The sequence below is a fragment of the Bos grunniens genome, chromosome 23 (assembly GCF_055505025.1).
Source record: "Bos grunniens cultivar Pamir isolate PY7600 chromosome 23, Bosgru_T2T1.0, whole genome shotgun sequence".
NCBI lineage: Eukaryota > Metazoa > Chordata > Mammalia > Artiodactyla > Bovidae > Bos > Bos grunniens.
Window position 1 is genome coordinate 41,218,528 of NC_141187.1, and position 26,278 is coordinate 41,244,805.

Here is a 26,278-nt window from a genome sequence, read left to right on the forward strand (position 1 = left end):
GGAAGTATATGCTATCTAGGTACAAATTCTCACATAAGTGGAAAATTAATCCTGGAAGGACAAGTAAAACTGATAAGATGTATGCTTCTTCCAGACAGCATGTTAATTGAGATCCTGTCTAGGAGTAGCCACTGAGAACTAGCCCAAGAATGGCCTCACAGAGGGGCCTGATTCTTGATTTAAAATCAAGAATTGGTGCTTACTGCTGCCTTTTTTTTTTTTTATTAAGCTTCGCTGCATGGTCCTTTTGAAGACACAGCAAGAAAATTGCACAAGAGCCATGTTTTCTCTGCTCAACTTTGTTTTGGTTAATCTAGTGTGAGTTCTTGCCAGGCTCCCCCCACTGGGAGTTGCATCCATGGTGATGAGAAGCTGGAGCTCTGTGCAGTGGCTTGGAGAACTCTCCACAGAGGCGGCCAGGGGCTTCTCAGAGGCCTGTCGCCCACAGCAGTAGCTGGCTGTGTTTCGTTAGTCAGGGGGACTAATTCAGGCATTTTCCTTGACAAATATCAGGAGAAAAAAGGCAGGAAGGCTATTATCAGTGGATAGTAATTCCACCAAATAATGCCCTGTAACTTGCTAAACTTTCCATTTGCTTTGTGTATCCATTTTAATTTTGGAAACACACACACACATATATTGAATGAACATCATTAGGTTGAGTTAATAGTTCCTGTGGATATGCTCGTGTAGTCCCCTCAAGTTTTGCATTTTATTGTAGCAATCTATTTGAATTAACCAGTTCATTAACGTTTTTGCCATTTGCCGCCTTCTTGTGGTGGGTGTCAAGGGCTATTCAAAATGTATATGTAACCCCATCTGCATTTTGGGCTTCCCTGGTAGCTCAGACGGTAAAGCTTCTGCCTGCAGTGCGGGAGACCTGGGTTCAATCCCTGGGTCGGGAAGATCCCCTGGAGAAGGAAATGGCAACCCACTTCAGTACTCTTGCCTGGAAAATTCCATGGATGGAGGAGCCTGGTAGGCTACAGTCCATGGGATCGCAAAGAGTCAGAAACGACTGAGCAACTTCACTGGATCTGTTTTTTTATAACTCATAGAAGTGCTTGCTATATAGTTTTGTATATATGAATGTGTTCATTTGTTGGTTTACAAGTATATGAACTTATCTTCAAACTACACTTAATAAATCATAGTGGAAGATGAACCTTTATAGTCACTTATCAAACACAGTCCCAACCCTGGGTCCAGTCTCTTTCTGTGGACAAACTACTGAGCTCACACGATGCTGTGGTCCTCGAGCAGGCTGTGTGCTCCAGTACTTTTTTCACTCACAGTTCTCCCTATTGAAGGGCCACTTCTTTTTTTTTTTTTTTTAATTGAAGGGCCACTTCTTTACCCTGTCAGCTGGGTGACTCTCTTCACCTCCTAGATATGGTGCAGGGGTTTCCTTCTCTGAGAAACTTCCCTTCTTCCCCAGGTGATCTTTCCCTCTGGGGCTGCTGTGCACATCGCATTGTATCATAATTGTGTGTATAAGTTGCATTTATTGATGTCTGCAAGGCAGCATGTCTAAGTTGTTTCTCAACAAAGTGCACAGTATGTGTTAAATATTTGTGGACTTGAATATAGCTCTTTGCTTCTGTCTGTGCTCCATCCCAGGCATCCCAGTCTACTGGATATTAGTTCTTCATGAATGTATCTGTCTCTCTCACAAGGTGTTGAGGTCAGAGGCTATGCCTCATTCCTCTCTTATCCCTCAAAGCACCTATGATGTTCAGTGTAGTGATCGGTATGCAGTAAATGCTTGCTGGTTTAACAGGGTTGCTTGGACTCTGATGTTTAGTTCTCCAAGTGGAAGGTGAAAATCAAGGGCTTCATAAAGTATACGTCGTTAGAGTAGTCTCTAAGAGTCAAATATCATTTAATTCTGTATCTTTCCGATGTAAGTTGGCAATTTCCAACAATTAATCAAAACATTTTTTAGCACATGGAAGAGAATTTTCTGTTTCTGAAGAAAGCACTCATCATTCATGTCTCTTGCAGCACTGACTGGGGTAGTTGATGGGCTGTAAATACTGGACAAAAGACTCCTTGCCCGAGCATCATCTTTTGGTGTAAGGTGTGAAAAGAGAATGATAGCTACATAGGATTGTTGTCATTGTAATATGCTATTTATACTGCCTTATTTATTTCACTGTCTTGTTAAACTCTTATATAGCTTACTAAATTCAGTACCTACTCCTCATTTCAAGACCTGGCCACATACAGGTCCAGCTTATCTTTACAGTCCCATATCCGTGTGTGTGTGTGTGTGTGTGTGTGTGTGTCTTGTGTCATCAAACTGAACCTGCATTTCTGAGTCTAGTTGACTTCTGAAGCTCTTGAGGACTTGACCCTAGCTAACATCCCTTTGAATTTCTCTGTGTGAAATGCTGCTCTAGAGAAATAATTATATTTAAATAAGACATAGGAAATGGTCTCCATTTTCTGACAGTCCTTGACACCTTCCCCAAACTTTGGAATTGTGAGATTGTGGTGGTGATGAAAGAAAGGCTTCACACCTAGATTATGTTTAAGCCACAAGTGTACAAACTTCCTTCTGAGTTCTTCCTGTGATTTCAGTACTGCATAACTGGGTGGGGATGGGGACTGAGGTATCATGCAAGTAGCACTTGGTGTGGCCTCTGCTTTCAAGGGTTTAAGTCTTAAGGATACACAAGACTCGAATTCAGACAGGATCACTGAAGGTTATAGGACTTTATGTGTGGCCGTGATGTTAGGCTGTTTTGTTGACCGTAGGAATCCTCAGCTATCAGCTGGTGAAGGCCAATGTGGTCTCAAACAATTGGTGAGGAATTGAGACTGGAGCCTGGAGCTGGGTTTTGGAGAGGGGCGATTTGCTCAGGCAGAAGCGAGAGACCGAGTCGGTGAAAGGCATGGAAGTTATAAGAGTTGTGTGGGGAGTGCATGAAGTGTGGGTGACCTTGAAGAGACCCATTAACTTTTTTGTCCTGAGAGAGGAAAGAACCTTCGGTGTTTACAAAGTAGAGTTAGCGTCAATCAGCATAGAACCACACGTTCTTATTTTCTCTCTAAGCCTGTGTCTGCAGGTCAGTGAGTTCTCTTTGATGGGGTGTTCTTTATAGTTCATTGGATGTTTGCTTAGCTAGGAATATTGCGTCTTTCTCTAAAGGAACCACCTAGGTATCAGCAATAGCCTGGACCTAGTTGAGAGTTAGACGGAACTCTTTGTTAAGACTTCATTGATATAACCAACAAAGGCTGTAACTTAAAAATATATACTTTTAATATTGATTATGTTCATGATAGATGTTTATATTCATCTTTTTTCATAGATACATAGATACATGAAAGAAAACTTTTATCTACATTGCAATATCACATTAGTTTTTCCTTTTTTCCCCTCAAAGGATAACGTGCTGCATTTGGTTATAGTATCAGTATTACTCATGTTGGAAAACTTTCTCTTCACAATTACCAGAAAATGATACAGAGCCTCTGGAGATGGGGCAGTAAACTATGGTTCTGGATTAGGATGCTTAGTTTCTTATCAGCTAATTCAAACCTCAAGAAATGTTTATCAGTGAATGAAGTACAGTTGTAATAATCCAAATGACTTACTTTTCCTTCTGCAGCCAGGATCCTTGATCTAAACTAAATGATGAGTAATTTGAGTAGTGGCAGTTTTCACTTAGTGACCTGCCTTTTCCCCATGCATCCTGGTCTCCCATTTTTTATTATTAATATTTGATATTTATTTATTTGTTTTGGCTGCGCCAGGTCTCGGCTGTGGCATGTGGGGTCTAGTTCCCTGACCTGGGATCAAACCCAGGCCACCTGCATTGGGAGTGCAGAGTGTTAGCCACTGGGCCACCCGGGAAGTCCCTCCATTTACTCTTAACAAACCATCCTTAGAAACATAAAGGAAGGTAGCTGAATTATCCTGGCATTCCCATATTATGTGGTTTCTTTCTAAGACAAAGAGATACACTTACAAAGTACTTAAAATGCTGAAATAGGATTGGTTTCCTAATAGGAATAAAGAAAACTGTGTTGAAATGTCAATAAGGAAAGGATCGCTCTATTATTGGGTGCCAAAGGAGGCCAGCGCACTACTGGCTAAAAGCCAGCACTTACTCTGTGCTGCTGGTGATGATGATTATACAGTCATGAAGCACAGGAGAACCCTGGGGAAATCCCTGGGATTCCTGTGAGCATGTTCCACCCCCATTAGATTCCTTGGTTCATTGTAGCCTTAATGTGAAACATACATTTTACTAATTTGTCCCATGCTGTTTCATATGGTTGCTTTATTGTAGGCCAAGTCAAGTGGCTTTTCTTTCCCCCGTTAAATAAAGCCGTGATTTAAATGGCTTTTATGCACGATACTGGATGCTTGGGGCTAGTGCACTGGGACGACCCAGAGGGAGGGTATGGGGAGGGAGGAGGGAGGAGGGTTCAGGATGGGGAGCACATGTATACCTGTGATGGATTCATTTTGATATTTGGCAAAACTAATACAATTATGTAAAGTTTAAAAATAAAATAAAAAAAAAAAAGATCAGGCTTCCCACTATTATCGTATTGTAAGGGAAGCTTTGGAGGGTCCCCTTGCTGAGATATCAATTTCCCGTGTTTATGGCTGATTCTACTGAAGTTATACCCCCTGGAAACTGTTTTTGTTTTTATTTCTGTTGTCAGAAGGAGCCAAAAAAGGCTATACCTGTGTTTCATAGCATAAATAGAGCTCTTCAAAAAGGTGGTTCTTGTTCAAAAAAAAATAATATGAAGATTAAAAATCATTTCAGATGTCAAAAAAAAAATAAAGCAGGCAGTATAAGAGAGGGCTTTATCAAAAGTACTGTGAGTGAGGTTTTATTATTATGATTAATTATTGTTCTACCTGTTCAGAATAGATGCCTTTTAGAGCCGTTGTTCCACTTAAAGAAATTTTCTTGGAAGAAACCTCAAGCTTTATGTACAGAGCAAAGACCCATGGCTCTCTTATATTTGAAACCATGCGTGCATTGTTATAACCACATCCATAAATGTTTGTCTTGTTTAAAAGGATAGATGCACAGAATGTTGAAACTTCTTAATAGCAGCTTGAGATACCAGTTTTTCTAGGTAGTTTCCCTCTGAAACCTGAAGACAAAAATCACATTCCTCTTGTCCCTGCCTGCGGTCATGACATAAGGATTCATTTCTTTTTAGCTAATTCATGGAATTTCAAGAAGATAATTCTTTATCATTATAAGAAAGGTTATGATTTTCTTTCCATAGATTTAAAGGTTAGGGTTATCTACCTAATTGTGGAATCCATGGAGTTTCTTTTCTTGATATTGAACTCTGGGTTTTATTTGGGGGCCTCATAGTTCTGGGAGGGATACTGAACACAGTTCAGTTCAGTTGCTCACTTGTTCGACTCTTTGCAACCCCATGGACTGCAGCACGCCAGGCCTCCCTGTCCATTGCCAACTTCCAGAGTTTACTCAAACTCGCGTCCATTGAGTCGGGGATGCCGTCCAACCATCTCATCCTCTGTCATTGCCTTCTCCTCCTGCCCTCAATCTGTCCCAGCATCAGGGTCTTTTCTCATGAGTCAACTCTTCTCATCAGGTGGCCAAAGTATTAGAATTTCAGCTTCAGCATCAGTCCTTTCAATGAATATTTAGGACTGATTTCCTTTAGGATGGACTGGTTGGATCTCCTTGCAGTCCAAGGGAGTCTCAAGAGTCTTCTCCAACACCACAGTTCTAAAGCATCAATTCTTCGGCACTTAGACTTTATCTATAGTCCAACTCTCACATCCATACACAACTACTGGAAAAACCATAGCTTTGACTAGACCGACCTTTGTTGGCAAAGTAATGTCTCAGCTTTTTAATATGCTGTCTAGGTTTGTTATAACTTTTCTTCCAATGGGGCAAGTGTCTTTTAATTTTGTGGCTGCAGTCACTATCTGCAGTGATTTTGGAGCCCCCCAAAATAAAGGCTGTCACTGTTTCCACTGTTGCCCCATCTATTTGTCATGAAGTGACGGGACCAGATGCCATGATCTTAGTTTTCTGAATGTTGAGTTTTAGGCCAACTTTTTCACTCTCCTGTTTCACTTTCATCAAGAGGCTCTTTAGTTCTTCTCTGCTTTCTGCCTTAAGGGTGGTGTCATCTGCATTTCTGAGGTTATTTATGTTTCTGCCGGCAATCTTGATCGCAGTTGAACACAGTGATGGAGAGAGGGCACCGAGCTGTTCGTGCCTATACCTTGAGTTCCCATGCCCTCTGCCCAGGAAAATCCTTTTTTTAAAAAAAAAATTCTCATGGTTCTGTTCCCTATGAAGAAAGATTAAAGCCACAGGAAAAACCCCCCATTTCTTTTTAACAATCATTTTGGAGTTTCTGAATCGGTATTAGAGACTGGTTAAGAATAACCACATCCAGAAGGCCAAACCCCTGTGATAGGATTACATACCATATAAATCATAGTTCAGCTCCTTAACTTTGTACACAATCAAAACATTTACCGAGGAAGTTAGTCTAATGGTTTGTTACTTTGAAGACTATTTCCTTTTCAGAGATGTTACTGGATGCAGAGTTTTTTTTTTAATGCAAAATTGAATGATAAAAAAATTCATGTGTGGTTGATGATAAGGATGCAATTTCCTTTTAAATTTATACTCAGGGTTGAAATATGTGAAAATTGTCATCTAAACAATGCTTTCTAAGTGGGGGAGAAATCCCATATTATTTTTCAAAGGAAATATATATATATGTGTCAATTAAAAAAATTCAAATATGAAAATTGATTTTGAAGTATTTAACCACAAGCAATATGATTGCAGCATGTTTCTTTCTTTCTTTTTCTTTTTTTCTGATGCTCTTTTTGTTGGCTACTTTATAATCATTAAAAATACCTCTGAATGACTGGATAGATTCTATTAAGCCAAGGAAGAAACTTCTTATGCCCACACTGTGTTTTTGAGCAACTATAAGAGTTTATTGCTTCAGGCAGTGGAGTAAATTTTGCTTCTGATCTTTGTGAAGTAGAGCATATATTAGATCATGTAATCAAGATACTGAGTTTGCCTTGTTTTTTTTTTTTCTTTCATTGCTTCCTCCTGATATATCACTGCTGTGTGGACAACGCTCTACTTCTGCTGCTGAAATTTTTTGTTTCCATCATTCAGGAAACCTCCCAAGGTAAGCACCTACACAGAATTTGGTGTGCATGCTGGCCAAGTGTGCCAAAATTTCGAATTTCATCTATCACAGTGACCCCTCTGAAACACCTCTGCTTTTGAGAAGACGGTTCAGCATTCTAATGTAAAACGTAAACCATGAACAGTTAATGTTGGTAATGTTGGGCCTCTACATCTTATAAAGCACTTTAATACATTATTTCATCTTTGGAACTAATGCGTGGGTTTTCAGAACAAACCCATCTGGCTGTTGTTTATATTTTGTTGATGATGATATGAGGCCCAGAGAGAGGAAATAACATGATAATAACAATAATTCACGGATAGGGTAATGGAGAGTGAAAGTGAAAGTTGCTCAGTTGTGTCCGACTCTTTGCCACCCCATGGACTACAGTCCATGGACTTCTCCAGGCCAGAATACTGGAGTGGGTAGCCTTTCCCTTCTCCAAGGGAAATCTTCCTAACCCAGGGATTGAACCCAGGTCTCCTGCGTTGCAGGTGAATTCTTTACCAGCTGAGCCACAAGGGAAACTCAAAAATACTGGAGTGGGTAACCTATCCCTTCTCCAGCGGATCTTCCCAACCCAGGAATCGAACCGGAATCTCCTGCATTGCAGGCAGATTCTTTACCAACTGAGCTATGAAGGAAGCCTTCATAGAGTAATGCAGAACTATATAACATCACCACCTAGAACATGGGAAGACAAAAATGGTAACATCATGGTAGATTGGTAACTGGGTTATTGACTGGACAAACTATCTTTTCTGTGTCCTACTAAGAATCATTGATATCATCAGAAAAATTCTCCAAACTTTTGGAGTTTCAGATGTCTGCCAACTTTATGTGGCCCTTTGGAGTTTCTAGCCAATTGCAAAGTCCGCTAATTAGAGCTAGCCCCCATGCTCTGGCCAGCCTTCATTGGCATGTGTGCCAGTGAGAAGCCTAAGAATTAAAGAGTAGGTAGAAAAAGAAGACAATGAGAAGCACGACATCATCTGAATGATCAACTCTTGAATGAGTGAAGGCTGATTTTTATTACTGGTGAGTATTTTATTGGTTATCAAAAGGAAGGAGAAATGCAACCAGCCTCTGATCAGTGATGCTGGTTTGGTTTTTGAGATGGGATCAAGTCAGGCTACACCCACATATATTATATAGTCAGAATCTAAGACACAGGTAAGGGGAAGAAATCCAGGATAGATTAGACTTACTTATCTCTGGGATTATGAAGGAAAATCTAACTTGGTTTTTGGAGTATTGAGACCTCCCTAAAATGCTAAATGTTATCCTTTATGTTTATTGATAGCAGTATAGCAATTGTCCTTGGCATTAAGAGTTCCATCTCCAGTAAGGAAGCCATGCATTGAACAAATAATATGAAATCTTTTAAGAAAGAGGCAGTGTATGATGTTTAGAAATATAAGCACTCGCATCCTGGCCAAATCTGAGGGATTAGAAGGTTATTCCTGAGCAATCATTGACGTGGTATGTGCTCAGTCATTTCTGAGTCTTTTGCGACCCCTTGGACTGTAGCCCTCCAGGCTCCTCTGTCATGGGATTTCCCAGGCAAGAATGCTGAAGGATTGCCATTTCCTACTCCAGGGGATTTTTCCAACCCAGGGATTGAACCCTCATCTCTTGCATTAACAGGCGGGTGCTTTACCACTAGAGCCACCAAGGAAGCCCCTATTGATGTGGAAAAGTATAACCAAAAATGTCTCTGCTACTCAGAAAGATGTGAGCTCCCCTTAAGTAGCTCTTTCTTCCCTTGCTGTTGGTTCCTAAAGGTTTCAGAACAGACAGCCAACCTTGTGATGTATTTAATTCTCTCCTTACAGAAAAAGGCACTAAAATCCTGAGCAGTTCCACATAGGGTTACTTAATGCAGGAGAAGCAGTGAAATGAAAAAGAGGCACAAAACCACATTTAAAAAAAATCACTAATTGCTTTATATACAGAAATGTACTGGTTACTTTCTGCTGCTGCTGCTAAGTCGCTTCAGTCGTGTCCAACCCTGTGCAACCCGAGAGATGGCAGCCCACCAGGCTCCCCCGTCCCTGGGATTCTCCAGGCAAGAACACTGGAGTGGGTTGCCATTTCCTTCTCCAATGCATGAAAGTGAAAAGTGAAAGTGAAGTCGCTCTGTTGTGTCCGACTCTTCGTGACCCCATGGACTGCAGCCTACCAGGCTCCTCCATCCATGGGATTTTCCAGGCAAGAGCACTGGAGTGGGTTGGCATTACCTTCTACCTGGTATATAAAAGTTTCGTGCGTTCACTAGGTATTCTATTAATAGTTCCTATGAAGTGTCATGAAATTTCCAAGATAAAATGAATGACATTAAATGTAAATATATATATACACGCATGTGCGCACACACACACACATGCACATATGTGCGTGTGTGTGTGTGTGTGCGGGCATGCCATAAGGCACATCTAGAAAGTATGAAGATCATCTTAAATTCAAATAAATGACATAACAAACTGAAAGTTTTTAAAAAGATGCTAAGATAAGGTCTTTTCATGCAGAAACTTTGAATATTGAAAGCAAATGGGAAACATATTTTTAATGATGACTATATAAGCATGAACTTTTATTTATTCAGACAATGAGATTTTGACATGCATAATTAGTAAAAGCATCAAAGAAGACATTTTGGTTTCATTTAACAAATATTCTGGGCAGGGGCCAAGTGCTGCATGAATCAGACCAGATCCTAGCATTCTAATGGGGTTGGAGTACAGAACATGTGCATAGTGTAATATAAAATCAAGAGGAAACTATCTGTCAGACCCAGGATGGAAAGTCCTGTTCTGACTTCTGCAGAACTGACAGCTAAGACCAGGCAAGATATTAAAAACCTATACTTGAACCTTTACATAGCATCTACACAATGACTGTTGAATGAATGAAGAAAAAAAAGAAAAACCTGTTGTACCAGAAGGACACTTCACCAGTTTAGCAGAAAGAAGGTTCCAGTTTAGCTAAATTATGTGTTCCCTTCACTGGTGGACAGAACCACTTTGCTAAAGACTAAGCCAGAGAATAGGTGGGGAAACAATGGAAACAGTGACAGATTTTATTTTGAGGGGCTCCAAAATCACTGCAGATGGTGGCTGCAGCCATGAAATTAAAAGACGCTTGCTCCTTGGAAAAAAGGTATGACCAACTTAGACATCATATTGAAAAGCAGAGACATTACTTTGCCAACAAAGGTCCATCTAGTCAAAGCTATGGTTTTTTCCCATAGTCATGTATGGGTGTGAGAGTTAGACTATAAAGAAAGCTGAGTGCCAAAGAATTGATGCTTTTGAACTGTGGTGTTGGAGAAGGCTCTTGAGAGTCCCTTGGACTGCAAGGAGATCCCACCAGTCCATCCTGAAGATCAGTCCTGAATATTTGTTGGAAGAACTGATGTGGAAGCTGAAACTCCTGTACTTTGGCCACCTGATGTGAAGAACTGACTCTTAGTAAAGACCCTGATGCTGGGAAAGATTGAGGGCAGGAGGAGAAGCGGGTGACAGGATGAGATGGTTGGATGACATCACCAACTCAATGGACTTGAGTTTGAGTGAACTCTGGGAGTTGGCAATGGACAGGGAGGCCTGGCGTGCTGCAGTCCATAGGGTCTCACAGAGTCGGACACGACTGAGTGACTGAACTGAACTGAACTGAGCCAGAGGAAACACTCTGTCCTAGTTCCATTCTCAAGGAGACCCAAATGCCCGGCTGGGTCGTAATCCTGATCCTCTTCTGTGGCCTGTCCCCAGAGGGAAAGTGCCCATTGGACCTTACAAATCTCACCAGCAATTTGGATTTTCTTGTCATGACATTAATTTGTGTTTTCCTGAGGAATATCTGCCTTTTCCTGTAGTCTGCGTTCGGACGATTATTGAAATTATGCCTAATGATGATGGTAAATAATAATCACCTCCCTATTGTATTTTCTGTTTGTATTATGTGTGAGGATTTTGCGCATTTTACTTAAAAATATTCTAAGGTAGAGGTGTGATTAGGAGAAAGGAGGGGGTGTCTCTTGGAATATTTGGTTGAGTTATCATTGTTCCTACCCAACTGTTATACCGGAAAGAAGTCTTGCAGTCTTTTTATCTATCTTTGGAACTGTACTCTTAGAATGCTATGCTATTTTCATTGTTTCTATTAATAATAGCTGTCTTTAATTCAGCACTTACAATATGCCAGATCCACTTTAAATCCAAATTAAAGTTTAATGCAAACTTGGATGCCTTCAGAGAAATAGGGGCAAAATCAGTGGTTGCCAGGAGGAGTGAGAGGAGAGGAGAGATGAATAAATAGGTGAAGTACAGGATTTTTAGAGCAGTGAAATTGTTCTGTATGCTACTATAAAGGTAGATATATGACATTATGCAATTATCAAAACTCATAGGACTGTATAGCTCAAAAGAGTGAACCTTGATGTATGGAATTTAGTTCTTAATAATGTATTGATATTGGTTTATTGATTATAATAAATATAGCATAACTAATACAAGTTATTAGTAATGACAGAAACTGCTGAGGGGATGTTTGTGAAGAGGGGGTATATGGCAACTCTTTGCACTAGCTGATCAGTTTTTCTGTAAACCTAAAACTGCTTTAAAAAATAAACTATTAATTATGAAAAAAAAGATGTACTTCATATTCACAGAATAAAATAGAAAAAGCTATGTGGAAAGCATTTGACAAAGTTCAACACTTGTTTATGTCATAAACTTGCAGCAGATTGTAGTAGACAGAAACCTCCTCAAGATGGTAATGGGCATGCATTAAACATACACAGGTGTCGTCATATTTACAGTAAAAGACTGGACACTTTCCATCCAAGATGCGAAATAGGTGAGGATTAGCCACTTCTCTTCAGCATAGACTGGGCTTCTTAGCCAGTGTAATTAAGCAAGAAAAAGAAATTCAGATCAGAATGGAGGAAGCAAAAGCATATTTTTTTGTAGACAGTAAGGTCATATATTTGATAAACATTAATGAATCTCTGAATAAGCTTCTAGAACTTACCGGTGGCAGGGTGGCAGGAAAAAGGTCAAAATACAAATTGTACCTCTTTAAAATAGCATGAGCAATTAGAAAATAAAAATCAACAGGAACCCAATCATTTACAGTAGCTTCAAAAACATTAGATATTTAGGGATATACTTAGTTGAAAATGCACAATACTTTTTTATTAGCATCTCAGATATAGTTGACCATTGGGTTGTAGGCAGATGTGCCAAGAGATGGAGAAAATATCAACTGTATTCAGAGACTGACATAGCATAGAGTTGGACTGCTGGTCCATGGAAGGGAATCCTGGGGGACACATCTAGGAGGTTGAGGAACTTCTCTGACGGTCCACTGGTTAGGACTCTGAGCTTTCACTGCCAAGGGCATGATTTCGATCCCTGGTCAGGGAACTAAGATCCAACAAGCTGTGTGACATGGCCAAAAAAAAAAAAAAAGGAGGAGGTTGAAACCAAATCCCGCTGTGGAGGACCTTGATACCAGGATTGCATCTCGATACATTCCATGTCTCTGTTTTGAACAAAGCAGTGGCCTGATTCAAACTCCCTTTCAGGTTAATCTGAAAGCAGAGCATAAAATAAATTGGGTTTGGTCAGTGGGTGGGAAAAGGATGATATTCAATAAAATGAGCCAGGAATGAAGAAAATTCATTACCTCTTTTTCAATAAAATGAGAGATAATGAGGGCCTGCATTGGTGTGGTGCCATGAGAAAAGAGGAAGGGAAGAATGATCAAAACATTGCAGAACTGAAGTATCCAGGACTTGGATGCTGATAGCATGTGGGAGAAGACGGTGCCACAAGAGGAGGCAGAGATGGATCTGGAATTTGAAGCCGAGTAATTGAAAATTCAGCAGGAACTGAAGAAAGACCTGTTTGGTGCAAGGCAAAGTGAAAGAGTACAGTTTTAGAGTGAATTGAATTAGAAATGATGGCAAAGCATCTGAGAGACGCCTAGCAGGTAACTCACAGTTTGTAGTCTGCCCTAGAAAGGTCGGGTACATCCTGATGGGAAGGAGGTAGGAGGTAAAGGAAGAGCTATTGATTATGTGGTCAAGGAAAAAAGGATTAAGTAGGATAGAAGACGTGAGAAAATAGGGGTGAGCAGGGACCCATCCTGTTTTCGGGACTGGAAGGGGAAGAGCCAGTGAAAACTCAGAAGAGAAACCAAGTACCTTGTGGTGCTGCTGCTCATGGCAACACCGCGGACACTTAAACTAGTTCTCGTCGAATTGTGTTTCTTCTGTTCTTACAAGTTATTTTTCTAGTGTTGTATTAGGACAAGGAAAAAATATTCTTCTGGTTGAACTTGAGAGTAAGATTGAACATTTTTTTCATATTGCACGTGCGTGTAGAATAAAGAAATTTCCACAAATGTATCCTTGTGTAAATTGTTTTGTACTATTTATTTGGATTTTCTTTTTGGTGTTACATTTTGTAAATTTGTCCTCCAGAGTAGAGAAACATTTATTTCAGCATGGGCCTAGCGCATACCATTTAATCCTTTCCCCCGTAGCATATCATGCAATGTTTATTAGAGCATGTTCTACTTCCCTTAAAAAGAAAAATAAGCTTTTAGACAAACATAGAGACACCTGCTTTATGCCTCCTCATTGGTTTAAAATAAAGAGCCTTTGTTTCAGAATTTTCAGATAGGTGTGTTTTTCCTTAGTGTGTGTGTGTGAAGATCTCTGTCTAGATATGTGTTATGCACGCTCTGTTGATGGAAACCAGGAAAATGTCCCGGTCACGGGAGCTTTGCCTTTAGAAGCCCAGTTCCAGTCTCCCTGACGGCCCTCAGAACGTCAGGCATGTTCTCGGACACTTCCTTTTCATGCCTCTGTCATCTCTGGCGCAAGTATCTTACTTTCCCAGGGAGCTACACTGAAACACATGCAGAGGAAAACAAATGAATTCTTCCTCCCTTTTCTGTTTTCTTCTTCACCCTTCAGTATTTGTTGAGAACTGTCCATGTGCCAAGTGAGCACTTTGGAGCTGGAAGAAATGTCTGAACTGAGCCCATTCAGAGTCTGAGATTAAGGAGATGGAGGCTTAAGGAGTGATCGGCCCAGGCCATCCAGTGAGAGAGCTTTGGGCTGCAATTCTAGGCCTTCTGGTTGCTGCTGCTGTCTGTTACACCATGTGCTTGTAAAGCGGTTTTTCTGTTTTTTGGGTTTTATGGAAGTGAAAAAAGCAGGAAAGAGTAAGAAGGAAGAGTCTGAAGCAAAAGTAAATATCTGCAAGATCACTTTGTTTACAATCACATTCTTCTTTACACCGTTTGCTCATTTTTAAAGCCATGATCATCATTTTAAGATCTCCATAAGTTAGTGTAAGAGTCATTGAACAATTTGATCTTACTAATTAAACTCACTTTAAAGTGAAAGTCTTAGTAGCTCAGTTGTGTCTGACTCTGTGTGACCCCATGGGCTATATCCCGTCAGACTTCTCTATCCGTGGGATTCTCCAGGCAAGAATACTGGAGTGGGTTGCCATGCCCTTCTCCAGGGGATCTTCCTGTTTTTTATTTACAAGCCCTGTTAAGAACTATTGAATTTAAGGGTGTTTAATCCCTCTTCTAATTACATAAGTTTGTTGGCAAAGTCTTGAACAGGAGAAAATGACAGCATAACAAAATAAAATTGTTACTTTTTGGAGGCAGTATCCTTTAATGAGTCATACTGCCATGCCAAAAAACCTGACTTTACTGAAAAAGGCTCGGAAATAAGGAGGGAGAAATCACTCTATACAGCTTATGCCATCTGAAGTGCAGTTTCATTCAGACTCATTTTACAGTCTGTGACCTCCATCATTTTCATCATTCACTTTGTGCATTTCTGAAAACTGAGTGGTGGCCTGAAATGAGGTGAGTTGTAGACCTGTTCTGTCCAATACAGCAGCCACTTAGCCACACGCAGCATTTGAACATGTGCTATGTGGCTGGTCAAAACTGAGATTTTTGTGAGTGTAAAAATACACAGCAGACATCAAAGACTTAGTATGAGGAAAAAAGTAAATATTTTAACAAGTGTATTAGGTTAAATAAAAACATTATTTAAATTGTTTTATCTCTTGACTTTTGAGTGTGCCTACAGACGCAATTTAAATTACATTTGTAGCTTGGATCATATTTCTGTTTCAGACCAAACATATAGCTGAATGTGGAACTTCTTTTTAGCATCCATCCTGAGGTTTTTGCTGTTTCTCTTACCCTGTTAAATGCAGCCACTCTGCTGTCACCCCTTACATTTCTGCCTTTATATCTGAGCCCATGAGTGTTGCAGCTGCATGAATTGAATGGCAGCAGAGCCCTACCCCACTGCGTTTTTTCCTAGGAGGCATTTTTACTGTATTCATTCAAATATCATTTATTAGATGCCTATAATTGAGAACATTTGTGGAAGGTACAGTGTGAAGAATTTGTGGGGCTCAAGAGGCAATTTAACTAGTGGTTCCTGCTCTCTGGAACTCACAGTATGGTGAGGAAGATTAAACATGTACAGCATTGTAAGTGGTGGAAAACAGATCACGCTAAACATCTTCATTTCGACATGGCATGAATGCAGGGCTTTAATTCTTTTTGGTCTGCTTCAGTTCTCCACCAGTTCACGTGCTGACACGTGAACACATTTGGCACACCACGTCTCTCGTAGTCATTGTACTCTTTCAAATGAACAGAGTTGAAGTAACCACCAACAGGACATGGGCTCGCCGATATTTATAAAACCGGAGAAATGGGGTTTGTGGAGAGATCTCAGGTGCAGTTCCAGAGTCAGAACAAGCTGTGAGTAGCAAGCAGCTCAGTCTGCAGATGTGAACAGTGGGTGAATTGTACCCAGAGAGGAGGATGGCAGGATCGTGTGAGCACAGGGAGACACACTCCTTCGTGCAAAGCCCAGCCAGCCCACATAGAGTGGACTTTTTTCCCTCTGTGGGAAGCCCTTTTCATTCTGGACTTGGGGGCTAGGAAGTACACAGTGAGGCTTGTGTTGATCCTTTTGACGAGGAACTTGGTGAACTATAGCAGCTCTCTTCTCATGGTCGTACGAACCTTCTTTGCCTTTTCATTTTTCTTTCTTTATTTGACTCAGCAAATACAGAGCACCTATCTACTGTGTCTGTGCCTGTAAGGATTAAAGAAATGAATTAGCACAGTCCCTGGCTGAGGAAACCTCCAAGCTTGATGAGAAAGTAACACGCTTAGGATGGTGCCTGCTACATAATAAACACTCTGTAAATGGAAACTGTGCTGTTCTGTTAACTGGGAGAGGAGTCCGTCTGTAGAGACTGTCAAAACGGATAGCAGTAGCTGCCATAGACTGAGTTTTACTGTGCACCATGCATTGTATTGGTAGACACTTTGCTTAAATGCCCACAGCCGTCATTTAGTATAAAATGTGTGCTTACTTCGGTGGACTGTGTATTTGAGAGGTGAAGCTATTGAGTGAAAGAGCGCAGAGGAGGGAAGTTGAGGACGCACTGGAGGAGGTGACCTTTGGGCAGGTCTTGAAGAATGGCCAGAGGGTGAAGAGAGCCAAGGGGTTATCAGAGGGGAGATTTTCTTAGACTTCCATGTTTTCTCTTCTCCTTTTTCCCCCTGGACTTCCCACTGTGCTCATCCACCCGGAAGATTTCTTGGTCATTGGTGGAACATCTCAGAGCTGGAGAGATGCCTGACTCTTGACATAATCTGTAAGTGAATAGGGGAACTTGCTCCTGTCTTTTGGGAAATGAGTGGGAATCCAGTAAACACACAGATCATGTCTGTAGGGTGACATTGGTCTTGTCACTTTCACAGTCGAGTGGGAACAGCCTTCAACCAAGTACTGTTGGGTAATCTACTACCCTACTCACTGGTGTGGCCTGTTTTATTTAAGCAGCTGTCATGTGTGACAACACAGATTTACGAGATCATTTTTAAGTGAATGGTCATTCACTGTGAAGTTGCTTTAAAAAGTAAATTCTCAGAGTATTTTTGTTTGGTGGAATTGTGGGCAATAAAATCATTAGGAAAACCAAGGTCTTGACCTCTCAGAATTAGTAATGTAGAAGAAAAAAGGAACTCTCTTATACATGTTAACCCATACAATCTGGCCAGAGAGGTATGAAATTCAGAGTAAGAAGAAGTAGTGTCCTTAAGAAAGGTTCATAAGGGAGTGACATTTGAGATGATGCTGAAATAATTTAATAAGGAGAAATTAGAAAGGGAGTATGCTTTGATGCATTTTGCAAAAAATTGATGTGTATGTTTGGAGGTGTTTCTTTCCCTAAAATTCAGTTATCTTGAGAAAAGTATTGGGTTAATCACTTTCTGCCTAGAGAGGAGTTGAAAAGTACAAAAATTATTTTGGGGAATAAAACATGCTTTTTAATTTTCAAGAATTCTTTTGTTTTGTCTCTATAACTAGACCAAAAGCGACTAAAGGACAGAAACACATGCCTAATGTGTCTCTGAGTTCCCCGTAGTACCTCAAACCGCGAGCAGTGGCAATTAGCCAGAATGCTTTCTGGATCAACTGTTTTATAATTGGAGAAAGTGTGCAATTAGTGAAAGTGTGCAAGTAGAAAGAGGTATGCAGTTGAAAGTACCTTTACATTTGGTATTTATGGATCAGAAAAATGATTACAGGTCACATTTCTTAGAACCCTGATGCTCTTTCTTCAAGGAACATAAAAGATGCTTTTTTTCTTTTTTTTAAAATGGCAACTTGAATTTTGCTGACCTGCCAGTGAAATGAGACTTTTCAATAAGAGTGGAGTTTCTCTGCGGTGCATCCTGCCTCTGCGTCCTAAGGCACGTTTGCCTCAGAGTGTGTATCACCCAACACATCTGCCTTATTGAAAACAGCTTGTGATCCCTTTACAGGATGATCAGTGGTTCACAGAGATGCAAAGTGAACATTTTTAGGAGTGTGCTGAAGGTGGGACCAATGTGTCCATCAAGCTTCAGGGAATTAAATGCTGGTCTGAGTTTTACAAGCTGGAAACTAAGAGGAGGGAGTGGGATTCCAAGCAGGTGGAGTTGCATTTCATTGAAAACAGTGAAGACAGTGGTTTTCAGATTTTAAAAACAACTGGGGAGCATCTGTACCTTTGGTTCTTTTTCTAGTTGAAGGCTCTTGGAAAATGTGGGTTGCTTTACAAAAAAGTTAACAATATTGATTGGCATTGGTGAAATATGAAAATTATACTTGGTTTATACAGATTTGATTTTTTTGGGGGGGTCAGTTGTATGCCTTAAAAAGTCCCCCATCTCCTATACTCAAGATACCAGTGACTTCATAATGAATAGGTAAAATAAAGATTTAGGAATTCTAGTGAAATTAGTTAGAAGTCTTGAATAAATATTTTTCTCTAGTATAATGTGCTGGCTTCAGAAAAAATGATGTATTTCCTTTTTATTTGAAGTGGTTAGTTTCCAAAGAGTAGCTCTCAGGAAAATAGTTTAGTTATCTCTTTTGAAATGTCAATGATTTTGTTTTGAACTTTTTATTTTGTTTTGGGGTATAGTCGATTAACCACCTTGTGATAGTTTCGGGTGAACAGTGAAGGGACTCAGCCATATGTGCGTATCTGTCCATTCTCCTCTAGACCCCTCTCGCATCCAGGCTGCCACATAACATTGAGCAGAGTTCCTTGTGCTATACAGTAGAACCTTGTTGGTTATCTCTTTTAAATATAGCAGTTGTACATGACCATCCCAAACTCCCTAACTCTCCCTTCCCATTGGCAACTGGAAATGTCAATGATTTCTGTATGAGAAAATCAAAATTTCTTTAAGACCTAAGAAAACCATGTCCTCTTTTGTTACAAACCTTTGTGATTAAGTTAAATAATTTTTTTAAGCCAGGAAAAGAAAGATAATTGTTTGTGAACACTAGTTTATTTATAGTACTAACGGCACCCCACTCCAGTACTCTTGCCTGGAAAATCCCATGGATGGAGGAGCCTGGTGGGCTGCAGTCCATGGGGTTGCGAAGAGTCGGACCCGACTCAGCGACTTCACTTTCACTTTTCACTTTCATGCATTGGAGAAGGAAATGGTAACCCACTCCAGTGTTCTTGCCTGGAGAATCCCGGGGACGGGGGAGCCTGGTGGGCTGCCGTCTATGGGGTCGCACAGAATCGGACACGACTGAAGTGACTTAGCAGCAACAAGATTGCAGGGGAAATGATCATGCTACCTTAGATAAATTATTTTAAACTTTTACACACTATTTTTGTAAGTCATACCAAATAGTTATTCTCACAATAAATAATTATACTTGATGTGGTCATACTAGTTTATGCTCGTGAACCCTGGAATGATGATGCCGGAGAGGACTCATCTAGTGACCGAATCTCTATTTGACCATTAAAGGCCACAAGTTCCCTGAAAAACTGCATCTGAAAGTAATGAAACATTTAAAAATCTGTCTTGCAGTTTGAACTTCTACTTTTTCCTAAGAGTTCCTCATGTCCATTCCATGTTCTTGTCTGCATTTCAACTTCTTCTCCTGGTATTATGTTTATTTATTGAGAAAGTATTACGTACAGTGACTGCTCTGTATGAGATATGACCCAGACACCAGCCTAAGACAAAGCCCCTGCCCCCGCCAGGTTTGCCTTTAAGTGGAGCTGAGACCCACACAAGAAGAACTAAGCCATGGAACAGGACCGCATGTGAACTAGTGCCGTGGGCGATGAAGAGTGCTCTGAAATTTCAAAGAAGGATTGGTGGGGAAATCACTGGCAGCCTTTCTTAAAGAAAAAAATGACAGCAAAAATCTTTCCAGTTGCTTTGAGTTTTTAGGAAAATCCTTCAGATTTCTAGGCTTAACTTTCTTATGATAAATGTTGAGTAAAATCATAACCCATACTCCGTGACTGGCTTGAGGCGTGCCTATTCTAAAATGCTTGTGATCACAGGTTTTGAAATTTGAGACATAATTCAGTTCAGGGAGAGGCCAGTATTTGGCAGGCAAAGAACAAGTGTGTCTGCCAGTACTATAAGAGCCCTTTGAGAAAACGCTTTTAACATTTGTCTGAATTTGGGAGTGGGGGCAAGTGCCTAAAATGAAAATTTCATCTTCCTTTTTATGATCAAAACCAACTTTAGACTATTAACTAGTTTGTTAGAAATGAAAGTTGGCACAGAATTTGGAATGATTGTTGTTAAGGGTAGACCCCCAGTTTTGGAGTGGATTTCATTTTATTTCAAGTGACATTACTGTGAATATAGATCTTAGCTTTCTAATCTTATATGCACAATAGCAAACTGTTACCCGTAAGTTTCTGGAAGGTATGAAAAATTAACATACAGGAGATAAATTATGATTGCACTGTATGTAGCAGCTACTAAGAGGAATTCATTGGAGTCTAGAGGGAAACAGTACCTAAAAATTGGACAGGAGCCTCTGTTGGCTGTTTAAAGCCAGAAGAGTTGACTTAAGTCAAAAGGAAAGGAAAATACCCTGGAATTGAAAGTTAAGTGTTATAAAGATGCCATCAAAGGGAGGTTGTGGAATCTCCTTTTCTGGAAATGTTTAAAAACAAGACAGATCTTCATCTCTCAGGAGAAGTGTTGAAATTCTGTCCTGCCTTGAGGCAGGAAGATTAACTGGATTATGCCTGTGTGGTCTCTCAAGTCTTTGGAAGAGCCCTAGAATGCAGTAAATATTTCACACTCTGTTGGCTGGAACTGTTGTTTCATAGCTGTTCATTTTAACCTTGGTTATTCTGAGACCAGAGTGAATGTTTGTATACATAACAAAATTGAATTTGGATTTGAGGTTGATGATATAAGTTGTGTGTGGACCTGAATCCATTTAAAAGCACTGAAGTACAGGTGGTGCTGAAAATATTCAGAGTGTAACATTGTCTTTTGGTGATGTGGAAGGTACCTGCTTTCTTCCAAGGTCTCAATGCCAGTAATCATTTAATAAATAATTATAAAGCAACTACTGTGGACACTGCATGATACAAATAAGAATTAGGTACGGTTCCTATGCTACCTTTGTCTAGCAGTAGAGGTAAAACCTATGCACAGATCATATACAGGGTAAGTGAAAAAATAATTGTGATAGGAGTCACAAAAATAGGATTTAACAGTATTTTGAGAGTTCAGAGAAGAGAAAGCTGATCCCTTTGGGTTTAACCAAAGAATGCTTCCTGGACAAAAAATATATTGGCACGGGCCTTAAGGAGTGTGGAGCATTTTGAAGGGTGGAAACGAAGCAAATGACGGGTGGAATTGTACTAGTAACTCCGAGGTATGGACAAGTTCAGCTGAAGCATGTGGCTGTTGGGAGACTTAGGCTGGAAAGTTCCCTTAGGGCCAGTTTCTAGGGCCAGGTCAGAGTGTTTGTTTCTGACTGCCCAGTGCTTACAATCCCTTGGAAATGGTTAAATGTTCAAGAGTCTCTGTCCACAGGAGGATTGCATTTTACTATTGGCGTTGCATGGGGGAGCAGGGAAGGCTGGAGCCAAGGAGCCAAGAAAACAGATGCTGAGTCCCCTGAGTCAGTTAGCTTGAGGAATAGGATGGTGATGCTGAGAAACAGTAGCTTCAGGGCATGGTACTGGGTGTTACTCCAGAAAGGGTCGCTGGGCTTCCCAGGTGGCTCAGTGGTAAAGAATCTGCCTGCCAAGCAGGAGACACAGGTTCAATCCCTGGGTCAGAAAGATCCCCTGGACAAGGAAATGGCAACCCACTCCAGTATTCTTGCCTGGGAAATCCCATGGACAGAGGAGCCTGGCAGGCTATAGGCCACGGGTCGCAAACAGTCGGACATGACTTAGTGACTAAACAACAAGAAAGGTCTCCTCATCAAAAGAAATTGGAGAAATAAAGTTACACAACCAAATGGGTTTATGTATGGATACCAAGGGGGAAAGGGGAGGTGGGAAGAATTGGGAGGTCAGGATTGATATTTAATACATATACACTGTCGATACTATCTGAAAAATAGATAACTAATGAGAATATACCGTATAGAACAGGAAATTCTACCTAATGTGCTGTGGTGACCTGAATGGGAAGGACAGTCCAGAAGGGAGGGGATGTATGTCCCCATATAAATCCCCATATATGTCTCCATATATGTATGGCTGATTCGTTTTGCTGTACAGTAGAAACACAACATGGTAAAGCAACTATACTCCAATAAAAATGAATTTTTAAAAAATGGGTGTATTTGCTGAAGACTTTTCAGCACCTTTAATGTTGAGAATTGCATAGAAAACCTTAAACAGGGTAAAATATGCACCATTTCCAACGTGGTATAATCCTTATTTCACGGACTGTCTCAGGAAACTGCCGTCCCTTGGTGCGTACTTTGGGGAGCATGGCCCTGTGCATGTGGTAAAGTTGGCTGGAACATGAGTGGTGGTCGTATGCATGGAAAACAGTGGTTAGAGGTGTGTCCTTATGGAGCAGGGAAGCCTGGAGTGCTGCAGTCCATAGGGTCACAAAGAGTTGGACACGACTGATCGACTGGACTGAACTGATAGAGCAGCATTAACCATTCCTAGTACATAGTAGGCATTCCATAACTATACAAAAAGCTAAAGCATGCAAGAGCGAATTGATATATTAACAATACCTGGCCCAGAATTGGGAGTCTTAAGATTTCTGGGAATGTGGAAAGTTTTGACAAACCTTTAGCTATGCTAGAAATGATAAGGTCATGGAAAGTTAGGTGGGACTGATTTCAGTGAAAGTTGATCACTTTAGTATTGTGAAACCATGGAAGGTCTACCTGGGCCACCATTTCAGCATCTGCTGAAACTGCAGACTTGGGAGAGAAGCCATTGTCTTTTCTCACTAAAAGTATAATTTAAAATATTTTGGCTAAGAGGTCTGCTTGTTTGAATGTGGAGTAAGTAGCAATTTTCATATATAATTTACTCTAATATAAGAAAATAACCTTGTATTTATAATACAAGAAAATAGCCAATTTAGTCTGAAAGAAACTTCAGAGTTAATAAAGAGTCATACTTCTGGTTTTTGTTTTTTCTTTTAAATCAGACAGAAGCAGGCATCCTCATCAGTGAATTGTTTTTCAGTCTGATTTACTCATGGAAGTTAATACGTTTTTAAGTTTAATATTCTGTTCTTTCATCCAGGTATTTGCATTTGATTATTGCTTTTGGTCCATGGATGAATCCAACACTACAAAATATGCTGGTAAGTTGATTGTCTCTCTCTACTTGATGTTGGGCCTCTGGCCTCTTCTTGCATTACGTCTGTTTTCTTTAATTATTCCAGAGTTCTGTTTTTTTCCATAAAATTTGCACTCATTCTTTCCAATTCTAGCATGTGGGCTTTGAAGCCAGTAAGATTTGGTTTCAGGATCTGGCTCAGCCACGTACTTGCTAAGAAACTGCAGACAGGTTCCCCCTCTCTGCCCCCAAGCTCCTTAAGCTTCAGGTTCTTCACCTGTGAAGGGGGTATGACGTATCTTTAGAGGTGTTCCAAGGATTGGAGATGACGGGGAACCACCTTAAGCTGTGTTGCGGTTATCACACGAAAAGGAGGTTAATGTGTCCTGTCTTCCCTCACCTCTGACTTGTAGAGGATGCTCTGCTCATGTAAACAAGCAACGACAGATGCTGTTGGTTTTCAGGACCCTCTCATGTCCTGAGTGTTCTAGGGTAGTCAGTGGTGATGTGAACTAAAGCTCTTCTTTCTTCAGGGAAACATGGCCTCCTGGCCCCACATTTTGCTACTGTTCCTTCCTTTTGAGGCATTTTATCCCTACTTCATTAAATACAAATGACTGCTATTAATAATTTTATTATTTGTGATCACAGGTGAATCTTCACTTTTCCTAGGAGTTTAAGTAAGCTCAAGAGGGAAGCGCTTGTTTTAGTGGAGGAGGTCTTCATTCCTCTCCTTCTGACTGTGACCCCTTTTCTTAAATATATCGTCTTAATGAGTATTTTCTCCTTACTTATGAGACTCTCAGCTGGGACTTCCCTGGTGGTCCAGTGGCTAAGACTCCAAGCTCCCAGTGCAGGGGGCCCAGGTTCCATCCCTGGTCAGGAAACTAGATCCCACATGCCGTAACTAAGAGTCCACATGACTAAGACCTGTGCAGCTAAATACATACATACATGCATAAATATTCAAAAAAAAGAATCTCAGTTGAATTATTTTTCCATTTACTGAACGAAAGGGCAAGAGGATGATGGAGAGGCTGTAGATCTTAAAAGATTAGAAGGCAAAGGAAGTCATCTGCTTGTAGGAAATTTTGTTTCTTGATAACCTTTTCCTTGCCGCATAAAGAAAATCTGCTGAGAAATTATTTGATATATAGCTTTTGCAAAAGTTAATCTTGAAGTTGGAAAATTCCTTCTGGGGCTCTCATTGAGTAAATAAGCCTTCTTTCCAAACATCATTCCTACAACTTCAGCAGTGTATTTTGTTAATGTGAATAGATAATTTTTAATGTTGGCTGTAATTAATTTGTCTTTTTATTAGTCCTTCGGGATGCTAGATAATATATTCTACAGAGTCTGCCTTGACTGTTAGCACTGTGTGTATTTTCATTCTGCTGCTAAGTCACTTCAGTCGTTTGCAACTCTGTGCGACCCCATAGACGGCAGCCCACCAGGCTCCCCCGTCCCTGGGATTCTCCAGGCAAGAACACTGGAGTGGGTTGCCATTGCCTTCTCCAATGCATGAAAGTGAAAAGTGAAAGTGAAGTGGCTCAGTCGTGTCCGACTCTTCGTGACCCCATGAACTGCAGCCTAACAGGCTCCTCCATCCATGGGATTTTCCAGGCAAGAGTATTCTGGATGTGTGCTTTTGGATTTTAAAAAAACACTTCATACTGTGACAGAAACAAATGAGGACAAATGCTATGGCTATACAAAGCACAGTCTCTCATTCTGTTCAATTGATATTATTCCGGATGTAGTCAGATATAGCTCCCTGGATTAAAAATCTTATGAAATTCTCAAATACTTTAGAGGACTCCTCATCACTTATAGATAAAATCTATACTCCTTGGATGACTTTTAAGGTCCTTTATTATTAATATATAACCCCATCTACCTTCCCTACCCGCTGCTCCCTGTCTCCCTACCATCCATTCTGTGCTCCATCCCGGTGTGATTGTTCTTCTTATTTAACCCAGGAAGCCAGAAAGAATCAGAATAGTTCCTTAAATATTCATTAAACCTCTACTGTGTGTGCAGCCAAGGAAGCCCTTGAGAAATTAAAACCTAAGTTGGAAAGCAAAAGAACGCAAACAAACAACAGTAAACATTTGGAGATAGTATTTAAGCTCAAATTTTTACAGGTTTATAAGTACTATAGAAAACCCAAGGAGAGGCAAAAATCTGGAAAGACTGAAGTTGCCTGGGAAGAAATCATAAAGGAAATGGGACTGTAACTGGACATAAAAGTTTAGCATAGATTTAACCAAAGGGCAGTATGGAAGGCAGGCTTCCCAGGTGGCTCAGTAGTAAAGAATCCACCTGCCAGTGCAGGAGATGCAGGAGATGTAAGTTCGATCCCTGGGTGGGGAAGAGCCCCTGGAGGAGGAAATGGCCACCCACTCCAGCATTCTTGCCTGGAGAATTCCATGGACAGAGGAGGCTGGCAGGCTGCAGTCCATGGGGTCACAAAGAGTTGGGCAGGACTGAGCACATGCACAGTGTGGAGGGCATCCAGACGAGAGGAAGCGTATGGTGTCAGGGACAGCATGTGGACTCTGAAGTCCACTCTGGTCTAAGTCTCAGGACGCTTGCTTTGATTCTCTTAGACAATTTAATCTCTCTGAGCTATAGTTTCTTTTCTGTAAAATGGGAAGCATGTCAATGATAGTACTTAGATGTTGTTATAAGGCTTCAGTAGGTAACTGCATGAGCTGACCAGTGGAAGGTGCCCATAAATACTTCATTTGGCTTTTTCATAAGTGAGGGTGCAGAAGTGGAAGTGAGCATGGTGTGTAACACTGGTCCAAGCGGAAGATGCATCTTATGGGGAATCAGTGAGAGACTTCCTTGTACATGTTGAGTGAAGCCAGATAACAGGAAATTTTAAAAAGCTAGGCTAAGAACCATTAAAAAAA

The 26,278-nt window shown here is 40.6% G+C and overlaps 1 protein-coding gene across 20 annotated transcripts in view; it reads left to right on the plus strand.

The window, feature by feature from the left end:
* Positions 1-26,278, plus strand: part of KIF13A (kinesin family member 13A) — a 202,926-nt gene that overhangs the window by 77,932 nt on the left and 98,716 nt on the right. For 19 of the 20 annotated variants that reach the window (XM_086370150.1, XM_086370142.1, XM_086370148.1 and 16 more), the window contains exons 3-4: positions 7,170-7,182; positions 23,325-23,385. In XM_086370150.1, coding sequence (XP_086226276.1) covers positions 7,170-7,182; positions 23,325-23,385 — 74 coding nt within the window. Of the gene's footprint in view, positions 1-7,169; positions 7,183-16,636; positions 16,911-23,324; positions 23,386-26,278 lie in introns of those variants that run through there. The other variant, XM_086370160.1, reaches the window with a different exon arrangement.